This window comes from Periophthalmus magnuspinnatus, chromosome 2 (assembly GCF_009829125.3).
Source record: "Periophthalmus magnuspinnatus isolate fPerMag1 chromosome 2, fPerMag1.2.pri, whole genome shotgun sequence".
In the NCBI taxonomy this organism is placed as follows: domain Eukaryota; kingdom Metazoa; phylum Chordata; class Actinopteri; order Gobiiformes; family Gobiidae; genus Periophthalmus; species Periophthalmus magnuspinnatus.
The window spans coordinates 11985388-11999042 of NC_047127.1; the positions used below are offsets into that span (position 1 = coordinate 11985388).

At 38.8% G+C, this 13655-nt stretch overlaps 1 protein-coding gene across 2 annotated transcripts in view; it reads right to left on the reverse strand.

Annotated features, from left to right (window-relative positions):
• The window catches only part of LOC117385172 (interleukin-1 receptor accessory protein-like 1), a 309308-nt gene that overhangs the window by 9894 nt on the left and 285759 nt on the right, over window positions 1-13655 (reverse strand). For both annotated transcript variants that reach the window (XR_008649013.1, XM_033982445.2), the window contains 2 exons: window positions 11056-11201; window positions 4572-4718 (listed from right to left, as the gene is read on the reverse strand). Coding sequence is in view for 1 of the 2 variants with exons in the window: in XM_033982445.2 (XP_033838336.2) it covers window positions 4572-4718; window positions 11056-11201 (293 nt within the window). In the remaining variant the exon portion in view is untranslated. The remainder of the gene's footprint in view (window positions 1-4571; window positions 4719-11055; window positions 11202-13655) is intronic.

The window sequence follows — 13655 nt, forward strand, 5'->3', positions numbered from 1 at the left end:
TGTATCCAGCACACTTAAATAAAAAAAAATAAAAAATGTGAAATGTGCTTTAAGCTTGAAAAGGAGAGGGAAGAACAGCACGTATTAAATCCCACCCCCGTGTAAAAGTGCCTCTGACAGCTGCAACTGAACATTTCACTGAAACAGGTTATTATATTTAACATTTTATATTTAGCGTTTTATTCAAAATCTTGCCTAGTCTTTTCTAGTTTTCTAATTTGGGTGAAGTTTATCGTTTTACTTCCTGGTTGACACAGGCAGCAGATATGACGTGGTTAGTGCTACATAGTCTTGTTCAGAGGGACAGTAGAGTTCACATAGCTCTGGTTGCCATGGTAACATGTTAGCTTCTGTTACTATAACCCAGGGGTGTCCAAACTTTGGCCCGGGGGCTAAATGCCCTCAGACATATTTTTTTGGTTTCCTGCTGAATTGACCCAAATGATCATAGACAGAATTAATTTGCTGTAAAAATGACTACCACTATAACCTCAATTACATCTTATTGCACTGTGATGCAGACCAAAAAGTACAGTTCTGAGCCTTTTTAAAGGTGCTGTGGGTCTGTCAAACCCATCTGGGACAAACACTACCTGTCCTGACCACCTTCACTGTTGTTTCTATATGCAAGCCTAGGTGAGAATAGTTTGAATACACCTGCTACAAACATGTAAAAATGTGACTGTTTTATTTTATGGTGTAATGTGAGATAAGGATTGTGTGTTTTTCAAATTACTTCTAACATTAACCATTTTCCTCACCTTAACCAGATTTCCCTAAACCATAATCTGTTTCCTAACATTAAAAAATAACCTGTTCCGAAACATCACTTCAAATGACCAGAGCAGCCCGTCCCTCCCGACCCGACATTCTAGCATTAACCATAAGACACGTGTACTGGTAATTCCAAACTGTTACCTAGCAACCATAATGTCAACAAGATTCAAAACGACAAAAAAACTGAATACATCAAATATCACCCTGCAAATTTTCCTCAAGTCAAAAATACTTACTCAACCGCAAAAGTAACATTTATTATATTAATACCTGCATCTCCCATTGACTCTGGTCCTGTCTCCACTTGGGCTGTCAGCATTAAAAATCAGTTAATTGATACTAAAGCTAGTACTGAAACTAGATACTCATTTGAGCATCTAAAAAAGTCACATTTACAGGACAGAAATGAACCTTTCCTGATTATCTTTACAATGATCTTGAACTGTATCAGAACGAGTATAAGACACAGACTAATTGTAGTATTGGAATCGGTATCGAGTATCAATTCAAGTCTATTCCTTAGTATCGTGACACTAGTCTCCAGTCCTATTGCTCGGTCCAGTCCACTGCCCGAGCGATACTTCAGAGACTCGTTACAGAGAAATCTAATTAAAACCTCCTCCTCGTCTGGACTTTCAACATTTTAGGCCATGATCTGTCCTCAAGGTCCAATATCATCACCTTATTTAACTTCTGCTGATGAGCTCCCCAATAATGTGCTGTATAGAGCATTATTCACCATGGCAACACCATCATACGCCATTCACAGGTTTCAGCAACATTGACCACTTTTAGCTTTTTAAATTCAAAAGATATTTAGTTTAAAATTGTTTATCACTATGACAACGATCCTAATTTCTCCTCTGTAAAACCTGTGTATAAAAAAGACTGCACTGCAATATACAAAAAGAGATTCAGATTCTTGGTGTAGGCGCCATTTTGAGGACGTTTGACTATTCAAAAGATGCAATATAATTATGAAACCAGATTTATACTTATTGCCATGTTGTAGTCAGTGTATTAAGCCTTGGCTATCAGTGTGTGTCAGAATAAAGAAAATCTAGCACTGTTGCCATAGCAGATAACAATTCAAAAATAAATCTACCTTTTGAATGGTCCAGAGTTCTCAAAATGACACCTATAATCAGCCAATTATGAGGGAACCATTACAAGTTATATATTTGTATATGTCAAGATTGCTGACCGAGTATAAAATCAACAGGTTAAACTCATTTCCTACATTATTACTACTTCCTGCCTCTCAGCCAATCTCTTCAAGCCATTCCCCTTCCCCATTTCCACCGCAGTAGCAGAAACAGCAGCCTCCTCAGCCTCTCCATCTCCTCCTCTATACATTTTAACTGTGACAAATGTATCCTCCTCTCTAAGTGCCTGCTGAGATCTAAAGAATACTGTAGTAATGAGTAAACATTGGTGCCATCTGTACTTACTCATGTGTCATAATCTCTTGAATTCTCTCCTGGTTATGAAATATATTGTGTTGCATATTCAAATACTTTATAAATGTTATTTTTCAAAAGCAAAATATCAAATTTGCTTTTTAAAACTGCTCTTAGAAATCATGAATTTTCAAAGAAGATACTCGTGTTTTGGTTCTACTGCCAACGTCCCATTCATAACATGACAATTACCATTTGCCTTTCAAAACAATATCTGGGAATTTACCAAATGTGTATCTTCAAACAACAGACATCAAAACACTATTACTCACGGCAGACATGTTTTAGTCAAACCAACAGCAGTACATAATAAGCAGATGAACACGCCACACTGAGCTTTCAACAGTCGACGTTGTGAATGCGTTTGTCCCATTTGTCACTTACCATTACAACACAAACGTCTCTAAATACTCAAGCGAGCCTCGTTTTACAGTCAAGAAAACAGCAAGCCTACAAATGTGATAAACTCACCCTTTCAAGTCAATATTTTTCCCAACGGTGTCACATACACATTTTAAGCCCCTTCAGTAGCGTTCATTGGAGAGAAAAGTGCATGAGATCCTTACACTAGTTAAGCTGTTGTTCTTGCAGCTTTATGATTTTAAATGGAGAAATAGTGTTATAATTGTGAATGGATTTGAAAGCTACGTTTTATTTTTATTCATCCTCTCTTCTTAAATAAAAATGTGCCTAAATGTTGTTCCTTTTCCAAGTCTAGCCCAGAAAACAGCAAAACTCAATTGTTTGAAGATTTAGACTTCGTTACCCAGAAGTCCTTGCATCTCAGCTTCCTGTTGTTGTGTCTGGCTTGTGATTGCTTTAAATATAAGTGTGGAGACTGGAGTCGAAAGGCAGCTGCATCAAAGATCTGTCCGAGTGCTGGTGCTGAAGGGTTTTTTTTTTGTTTTTTTTTTACTTTTTGCTTTTCCAGAAAACTGCTTTGTGTGTGACGTGGGATTTAACACAGGTGGAGTTTAGAACAAGTTTTTTTTAGCAGAATATAAACACTTTAACATTAGCAGAAAAAATGTTTTATTCTGGTTAAAGCTTATGGATTTCATTTGGTTTATTGCAATGGTGGAAGAAGTACTCAATTCAGATACCAGAGCAAAGAAATACTCAAGTCAAAATATCACATGGAAAAATCTGCTTAAGTATTGAAGTATCTGTTTAAAAATGTACTTTAGAGTAAAAAGTAAAAGTATTTTGCGCATATTTTCAAGTCGTATAAGGCGTCAAATGTACTGATTTTGATAAAACGTGCTGGATTTTGTTTTATTTTCGATTGTTTTTTTTTCTTTTTTGCTCTTTTTATTGTATTATATTTTTGTTTGCTCAAATTACAAACCTGTTAAAAATAAACCCTCAGACTTTTCAGCAGCTCTCAAACAATAATACTTTTCCTTTTCAGTCCTGTTCAAAATATAGTGCAGTAGAAAGTACAGATACCTGCTCTCAGATGTACTGAAGTAAACTAAAAAGTGAAGTAAAAATGTACGCTTCAGTGCAGTACTTTACTACTTTTATTTGGTTACGTTGCACCACTGGTTAATGGGGTTGCACAAGTCAAAGTTTGGCATCTATATCTTCATCTTGCAGTGATTACAGACAAGTTTTATTCTAATTATCAGTGACTATAGTAATAATCCCAAGATAAAATACTGCTGCTACTACCACTACATGTAAAAACTTAATTGCTTTTCATAATACAGATATAAAACTAACACATGCAAATCCTACATGAAGGTTTTGGACCATGTTTTACTTTTTATTTTAAACTCTGCTGCGCAACTCATCTTAACTTCAACTGAAGAGGCCATTTGTAATCAAACTGGAGGCTGGAAAAATGACGTCATCTGCCAAAATACCTTTTCTTTTTATGGGTAAAAGCTGCTGACCCTGTAGTTTGGACCTCTCCACACATGTTCTGAAATACATGAGATTCTTGGTTTAATAATTTAGTTCAGATTTCAGTCCTTCCTCAAAAAAAAAAAAAAAAAGCTTCCGAAGTTGTTTACACTCTGAACAGAATCCTACTTTTTGAACATAAATCACAAGTCTAATCGCAATCACAATGCTTGTCTTGTCTAAGTACCCGAGCTAGCCTCATTTTCCACCGAAGTCTAGCCAAGAAAACCGCACATCTATAAATATGATAAATGGATCCTTTTAAGTCAATATTTTCCCAAATGTGTCACTTATTTCTTGGTAAACTTTAAATAAGAAAATGCCTGGATGTTCTCCCTTCTTCCAGTACTTGGAGAAAAAAGTAAGTAAGAAAAACAAACAGATTAGACAGGGTTAAAGGTAAAGTACATGTGACGTGCTCCTCACCTCCATCCAGGTCCTCGCTCCCGAAGTGCGTCCTGTAGAAGAGCATGATCTCGATGCGGTAACATTTGTACAGCGTCACCAAGAAGATCAACAGCAGCAAGATGGCCCCCAGTCCTCCTGCCAGCTCCACCGTGTACATCAGCTCCGCTACAGACGACAGGGACACAGGGTTAGTAGGGATCAGTGTTGTCACGATGCTAACATTTCAATACTAAGGAATAGACTCGATACTCAACACCGATTCCACGATGATAATAAACGTGGCCTTATATCTGTGTAGTCCCTCAGTGGTCCATGGGCGTACACTAGTCTATGTGTCTTATACTTGTTCTGATACAGCTCAACATCATTCTATAGCTTTCTAGTATCAATACTTGCTCAAATAAGCCGTTTTGATACTAGTATTAGTGTTGATCATCTGATTTTCGATACTTTTGACAGCCATACCGGTGTTGCTATAGTTCAAGATTACTCTAAAACTGTTGAAGAATAAAAAAAAGGTCATGTTTATGGGATGTTTTCAGTATCGGTGCTTGTTAAATTGAGTATCTAGTTTCGATACTGGTTTTAGTGTCGATTACCGTTCGATTTTGATACTTCTGACCCTAGTACAGAGGGAAATTTAACATAAGCGTGTACATTGTAAACGGAAAAATAGATTATAAACTAGCTTGTAATAGATTTTCTTGACATCAACTTCAGTTTTCTATTTAAACTCAATCTCCACCCACTAACAGATGCTAAACTGCGCAGTACCTGGAAGATTAAAACCAAGAGTGACGGGGGATAAGATACACGCAACAACGCTTGGTCGAACAGGTATCCACACTTCAAACTCCGCCCCTTTTAGCCAGGTGTTTGGATCAGTCGTAACGTGGGCTACAGAGAGACTGGAATAACAATAGGTGCTGACAAACTCCAACCCCTAAAAAGTCATAAAAGTCCAGCCTCCTCGTTTCTCCTCTTGACCCTGTGATGAGTGTGTGCGCAGCCTCCTCTTCCTCCTCCTCTTCCTCTGTCTGTTCAAAGCGTCAACCCTCTTCTGCCTCCCCCCTCGTGACTCGCGCTTCGTTCTAAATAAATCCAAAGTTGCAGAACGTAAATGGCCCACGTCTGACCGTTTTTGAGTAAAACATCGGCACGTGTCTCGGCGCGCGCACGTAGGCTTCGTTTTATACGGCGAATCAGTCTGTAAAGTTAAAAAAAAAAACATGAAATAGAAAGTGCATGGACGCTGACTGTCTCCTCTTCTCTCCAAAAATGTGTCTCCAGCCCACACCCAAGAACTGACTGTGGTTTAGCTAAGGATCTTTTCGTCGCGCAGCTAATTGTGTTTATTTGGACAGTTGGGCAGTGCAGCTTTTTCGAGTTTTGAGCAGCTGATAAAATAAAGGCATGTGCAGTTTATTGCAGCGTGTTTGATCGTACATGCTGTGGCCATAAACCGTTAAAGGGGATCAAGCTTCTGTCGTTGGATTTGGCTGCTGTTAGCGAGTCACATTTGCTAATCATGAGTAAACGTCTGGGGGTCAGTCATAAGGCAAGAAATACTACATCTGTGGAACGAACCCGCAGATTTTGTTGTGTTTTCAGACAAAACACATCCTTTCTAATATAATTTACACTGGACACCGTTTCATGGTCTGCTAGCTTTGCCTTGAGTCCTCCGCTTGTGTCCACTGCCTGCGTCCACGCTAGCCTTCATTGCCTGACTAATAGCACGCACGCTAAAAACGCCTGGACTTCCCTTACCCTTTTGCATCTATATCCATCAAGCGTTAGCATTTAGCCTTCTCTTTTGACGTCTCCCATTATAAAAGATGATGGCTAACATGGAAGGACAATAGCGGTTAGCGACCTTCCAGCTAAACCAGGACAAACAAGGCGATAAACAAAGCTACCTTGGCTATACTCTGTGCCCAGGAGTCAAAGTGTGTTCTCGTGGACAGGTGCAGAGGCTGGCTAACAAGCTAACGCCGCACACCGCTAATAGTAGCCCTAGTCCTTTTGGCCTCCTGCCTGACCGCTTCCCCTGTTACAGATTCAGGGCAGAGTAACAAGCAACCAACAAGGAAGGCGAGCAAGAGTGCAGCTGTACTGAAGAAAAGTGTGAAGGATTAAACAAGCAAGCTTAGCTAACGTAGGCTAAATGCTAACGTGCAGGGTTTAAAATTAGCCTACTCAATAATAGCCTAATGATGTGTTTGTTTTATATAGTGCTTTTTTGGACACAAACACTTGCACTGCATCATTCCCCACCATTCACCAGGATAAGGAGAGTTGTCAAAGGACACAACAACGCACAGGCCAGAGCTGGAATTGAACCGCCAACTGTACTGTTAAAGGGCCCATATTATGCTGTTTTCTGATCTATGTTCAAATGTTTTTTCATCACAAACACACCTGGAGTTGTGTTTTGTTTCATTCACACATGTTTCACACACAAACCCTGCATATTTAGGCTCAGTTGTTAGATGTAGAACACTGTTCCACCTTGTGATGTCATGTGGTGATACAGGAAGTGCTCCACTGTGTTTCTAAACTCCATACATCTTCACTAGAATCATTTCAGCCCTGGAATTGCCCATCTCTATTGAACTAAAGGTAAAAGGAGCCGTTAACTTGAAAACTACCACTTCATGACATCACAAGGTGGAACAGAGCATTTTGAGCTTTGGAGATGTACACAGACTAATAAAGTGTTACTCAAACATGTGTGAATGAAACTAAACAACTCCAGGTTTGTTTTTGATAAGGCAACATTTTGCTTCGCAAAAGTAAAATTTGTGTAATACAGGACCTTTAATTAATTCATCTTATTGTCAACATGAATAGATAAAAAATGACCAATTTGCAACATTACATCAAAGCTCTGTGTAACTTTTCTAACGGTAGGTGTGCTACTTGCTTGTCTCTATAGATATGCAATCACTTTGCTCAGAATGTTTCACAGTATGGCATTAAACTTGCACATCTAGTATGTTTTCTATTACAGGGGTTTTATATATAAAAAAACATGCCTTTTACAGTGAGTGGGACCGCCTCTCCTCTGATCTGACCTGTTATGGCTTGAGGGCTCTTGTCTCCATGGAGATAGACAAAACGTGTAAGTTTAATGCCATACTGTGAAACATTCCAATAAAGCAAGCAAAGCATCTCCATGGACACTGTAATATTCTCCACCAGAAATGTTACACAGTGCAACTTCAATCATTTTTAAAAGCATAAAACATTTAGCTGCAAATGTCCAGCCCTTAACTGTAGAATGTTTAAGACTTTAAAGTCGACAAAGCGCTGATCATCCCAAAATAAAGTTGGTCAGAGAGACTTGTCAAATTCAAACTTTTCCAAAGAGTTGTTGAGCAGTTGAAATCAGGACATATTTTTAAGTTGTATTCTGACTGATGCTCCTCCATTCAAAACTGTGCCACATAAACGGGCAAAAACTCGCCTCCCACTGAGCCAACCAATTTCAAACCAACCACAAAAACATTAAAGATTTCCCAACGCTTTGTAAAGTACGGCTAGCTCACCACTATTGCAACGATATGGACGGATAACACTAAGTACTATGTTTTAGGTGATATTGTCGTCCTTAAACTAGGCTAATCTCAGAGGTTTAAAGCTTTTCTTATGGAGAGGAACTGGGCTGCCATCAAAGAGCCTGAGCTTAAAAGACCGAGCACAGACTTTTATGTAAATGTATTCGACTTCCACAACTGTAAGAGCTAAGACTTAAAAGCTGTTACCACTGCAAAGGAGCATAGAAGGCACGGAATGTACAAATATGCCAGCAGAGGGCGCTAGGACTACCTCTGACAGCACATTGAAAAAGATCCACTACATAGACCTACTTTTTAATTAATAACAATGCATTAGTCCTATACAGTGATATGCTTTAATATTTTATGCTTTATTTACTCCGTAGCTACTGACGCACTCTTACGCCACATTCATACTAGACAATATGGGTGAAATGTCTTGCTTAAAGGCATAACAACAGCTATAATCACTGGCGCCCCACTGTAGCACCTAGCATTCCCAGTGGGCTCCCATCCAAGTACTAATGAAGTCATAATTACAAGTTTAAAAGTTCTAGTTACAGAATTTTCATTTTCTTACAGTTGCAAGATGGCTGCCGCAATTACCATAGCAACAGTATCAATGAGTTGTTAAGTGATAATGTCGCTTCCTGGTCCAACCTGCAAAATTACAGCTCATTTCTAGCTTTGTTTTTCATCAAATAACAGACATTTACCTTTCAAAAGTGTATGTTTCATCACAAATTGTACTAGTAATAATCTATAGTATAGGTTTATCAGTATCTCTCACATCAGTCACTGCTAACACTAGCTTAACCTAGCTTCTTACCTCAATCTTGTACACGTTATGTCACATTTATAAATTCATCAGTGCTCAAACAACTGTAATCCCTTTTTAAATGTGAGATGTGTTATACAAAAACAGAATTGTAAACACGTCCAATATTTTCAATCAGCTGATGCACTTTGAACCAGGAAGTGACATCACACCTAGCGATCCCACAGCGTTTCCCTCATATGTCTTTCCACTTGCCTCCGTCTTGGCACCAGTCCGGTGAATCGTCTCCATCACAGCAGATTTATGTGTTTTTGGGAGGTCCAACTGCTTGTCTGGCCTCTCTCCTCTAATACTTCCTCAGGCCCTTAAGGATGAATGAGTCTTTTCTGCACCATCTACCAAAACGCTCCCATTTTCCCCCTTTTTCCTCCAGGCGTAAAAAACAACAATTCCCACAATGCCACTGGTTTGCCTGTGTGCTTCATCTGCTCACGTCAAAGCCAAGGACCATTGGATTTAATGCTGGTGTTCTAAGTTCGAGGATGAAACAGGTCATTATGAAATATCTGAGATTGTACGCTCTTGAAATATGCGAACAAACCAAGGCTGTAGAGCAGTCCAAGCATTTATCTGGCCCACAATACAATTATTATACCAGCTACTACAATGGTGAGTAGAGAAGTTACTTTAAGAAAATATGGTAACACTTTAAAATACGGTCCGGGACTTACCAGTACTTACGGTGGTAGTTAGTAGATACTTGACTGGTAGTTACGGTGGTACTTACAGTGGTAGTTTGTGGTACTTACAGTGGTACCTATAGTGGTACTTACAGTGGTACTTACAGTGGTACTTACAGTGGTACTTACAGTGGTACTTACAGTGGTAGTTTGTGGTACTTACAGTGGTAGTTTGTGGTACTTACAGCGGTACTTATAGTGGTACTTACAGTGGTACTTATAGTGGTACCAGAAGTGATACTTAGACTAATAACTACTGGTACTAGTACTGGTACTTACTGCAAAATCATATGAAGTGAATGGTATTAAAGAATATGGTGTTATTAGGCATATGAATCTTTGATTTCATTATACGTTCATAGAAAATACACAAGACAAAACACTGTGAAAACACAAACACTTTATTATGACAAATTTCACATTCACAGTAGTTATTAGTCTAAGTATCACTTCTGGTACCACTATAAGTACCACTGTAAGTACCACTGTAAGTACCACTGTAAGTACCACTATAAGTACCGCTGTAAGTACCACAAACTACCACTGTAAGTACCACTATAAGTACCACTGTAAGTACCACTATAAGTACCACTGTAAGTACCACAAACTACCACTGTAAGTACCACCGTAACTACCAGTCAAGTATCTACTAACTACCACCGTAAGTCCCGGACTGTATTTTAAAGTGTTACCGAAAATATTTCTCAAGTAGAAGCACATGGCTAAGTCTAAATTATTCAAGAATAACAAGTTTTTGGGGAAACTACAGTTCAAGTAGTTTAACAGTAATTGTACCTGTCTGGACGCTGATTTACAATGCACTATGTAACTTCGAGCTACCTCCTGACTACACCACAGGCCTGGAATGTTCCACAATAGGGCATTAATTTGCATAAGGTTAAGTGAGAAATAACTTTGGACCACTGTAAACCTTTTAAAATGAACTACCGTATAAGTCACACCAGCCAAATAATGTATAATAATGAAGAAAAAAACATTTCACATATAAATCACATCTGAGTTTAAGTCGCAACCCTGGCCACTATGAAAAAAGTGCGACTTATATGCTCCGGAAAATACGGTAGTTATGTTTTGTGTTTGTTGTGGTTTATGTGGAGCACTTTGCGCAGCTTCAGTTGTATTTCAAATGTGCTATACTGTATAAATAAAATTGAACTGAATCAAGGTGGTAAGAATCATGTACAGCTCCTTTAATGCAAAAATTGATAAATAAATGTACTCAAGTAAAGGTAACCACTGCACTACAACTACTACTGTAACTACTGTAGATATAGCATCATACAAGAGTTAATATCTGATTTTCGATACTTTTGACAGCCCCACTATGACCCCAAACCCAGTAATATTAAAAAAAACCTGAAAAGCTGTCATGTGTGAGTGCAGCAGTGACACTACAGACTCACGTTTCTTGGCTAGCTGGATGTTAGCTTGTCTTCTTCCGTTGATGTTTTCCACATAACACGAGTAGTTCCCAAAGTCGCCCTCATCCAGAGCCTCGATCGTCAGCGAAATGGACACCTCCTGCTCCCCCAAGTGTTTACGGATGGTCCTGCAACGCAAAGAAAAGTGGGAGAAAATACATGAGTAAAAGTGAAGGGCAAGACCTGCTTTTTGCTTCGATCTGATACCAAGTAATACTATGGAAAGTACTGCAATATTGATCCATCACTGATACCAATGTGTTTTGTGATAAAATGGATTGAAACTCCTTTTACCTTGGTGTCATTATTTTTGCTAAAAATTAAATATACCTGCACAGAAAATAAGATATAAACAAGGTATATAAAAATATAACTTTTTTTTTAAAAAGTAAGTATTGATATTTTTGCCTGAGAACTGATACTTTGATACCCCAGTCAGTATCGGTATGTCAATATTTGGCATCGATCTGCCCATCACCAATAAATAACTCAACAAAATAGTACATTTCACGATCAGTGTTGGGGTTTTAAGATGTTTGTGTATTACAAGAAGCCCGGGGCAAGAAGCCTCACATGGGACCCCCTCTAGTATAAATTAGAGAAGGGCCCTTTGACGCCCCTGACTGTAGTAGCTGTAGTAGTTGTAGGTGCTGTAGTAGTTGTTGTTGTAGGTGCTGTAGTAGTTGTACGTGCTGTAGTAGTTGTACGTGCTGTAGTAGTTGTACGTGCTGTAGTAGTTGTACGTGCTGTAGTAGTTGTACGTGCTGTAGTTGTTGTACGTGCTGTAGTTGTTGTACGTGCTGTAGTTGTTGTACGTGCTGTAGTTGTTGTACGTGCTGTAGTTGTTGTACGTGCTGTAGTTGTTGTACGTGCTGTAGTTGTAGTGGTAGTAGCTGTAGTTGTAGCTCTAATAGCTGTAGTTTTTGTAGGTGCTGTAGTTGTTGTAGGTGCTGTAGTAGTAGTAGTAGTAGCTGTAGTGGTAATAGTTGTAGATGTTGTTGTAGCTCTAACAGCTGTAGTTGTTGTAGGTGCCGTAGTTGTTGTAGGTGCTGTAGTTGTAGTGGTAGTAGTTGTAGCTCTAATAGCTGTAGTTAGTGTTAAAAGTTATAAGTAAGAAGTTAGCTAAACATGCTATTGTTACACTGATACTACACTCACTGAGAACATCCAAATGACAACCAATCAAAGAAATACTGTGTTAATGTACACACATCAGAACTGCACATTTGAACCAATGATACTTGAGTTGTTGCGTGTTGGTTACACAGGCAGGAAAAATAAATAACCCAAACCAAAGAGTGAACGCGGCTGAGACTGGGGGCGGTCTAAAGTCATAAGAACACTATTGACTTGTTTAATAAAATATGGATTTTCTGACAGAGGTTTGGCCCGAGGAATCTGACTTTGTGTCTAAAATATGCATCTCTCAAACCCACAATACGACCTTCAGTCGCGTCTCAGTTTCTGAGTCCAACTTTGTGCTGACGCTTGAGCTAAGGATACTATGTTCCCTGTGTTTAAACAGATTATTATGTACACAAACTATTGTAGGCCCTGGATCTGCTTTTCTTTCTCTGCATTTGAGCTAATTTTGTCTCACCCCAGTACAGATATAGCTTGAGGTCAAAATAAGTCAGCTGTGTACTGTCTGCAGCTAATTTGAAAATGTTTGATTGTTCAAGAATCAGGAAGTGAGCTGTTAGCACGCTAGTCATCGTTAGCTTTACAGTGATTACAAAACTCCGCTACGGCCTTTGAGAGTTGTGAAAAAAAAAAAAAATCACTCATAAACCATAGACTGTATATATAGATGGACATAGCTAACCTTCTAGCCACGTTCTAAATACAAAGTGATCATGGGCACACTCCAGCTCCAATTCACTTTACATTGAAAAACTTTGTCCCCTCTCTCTGTAACTGCTGTTGTCAGACTCATCATTTTGAAAAACATTTTTAAATGCTCTACATGATACTGGGGTTTTTATTTCTCTACTGTGTCTGTAAACCAAGATATGAACATTAATGGCAGACAAAACCGGCGCATTCTTTCCCTGAGTTCACTCCCGCTAGCGTTAGCAACAGGTTTGATTGACAGCATCGCTAAGCACTTGCCTCCTGCCATATCACCGGAGTGGGCGAGATCAGGCGTTCAAAAGCATTGCTCCTGATTAGCTCTTTGGTTGCTATGATATTGATGATCAGAATTCGGCTCCAAATTCGTCGATATAACTGCTAGTGAGTGAGTCTATGTTATAAACTCATCATGGTGAATAACTAGGATGCTCTGAATACATAAGGTAAGTGAGGAACAACTCTGGACCACTGCAAATGGTTTAAAATGAACTAGTTTTGTCTTTCACATTTTGAAATAGTACACTGCCTTTAGAATTATCCATCTCAAATTGTGATCATTTCGTTGCAAATTCCATAAAAATACAGTTCATTTCTCTCCAAACAGGCCACATCAACAAACCCACACACTGTAACTCACTTCCTTTTCCTGATTATTCTTCTTGGTCACGACTCTAGTCTGTTTAAGTCCACCATAATCACCTTTAATGTTCCTTCATCACTCGATAAAA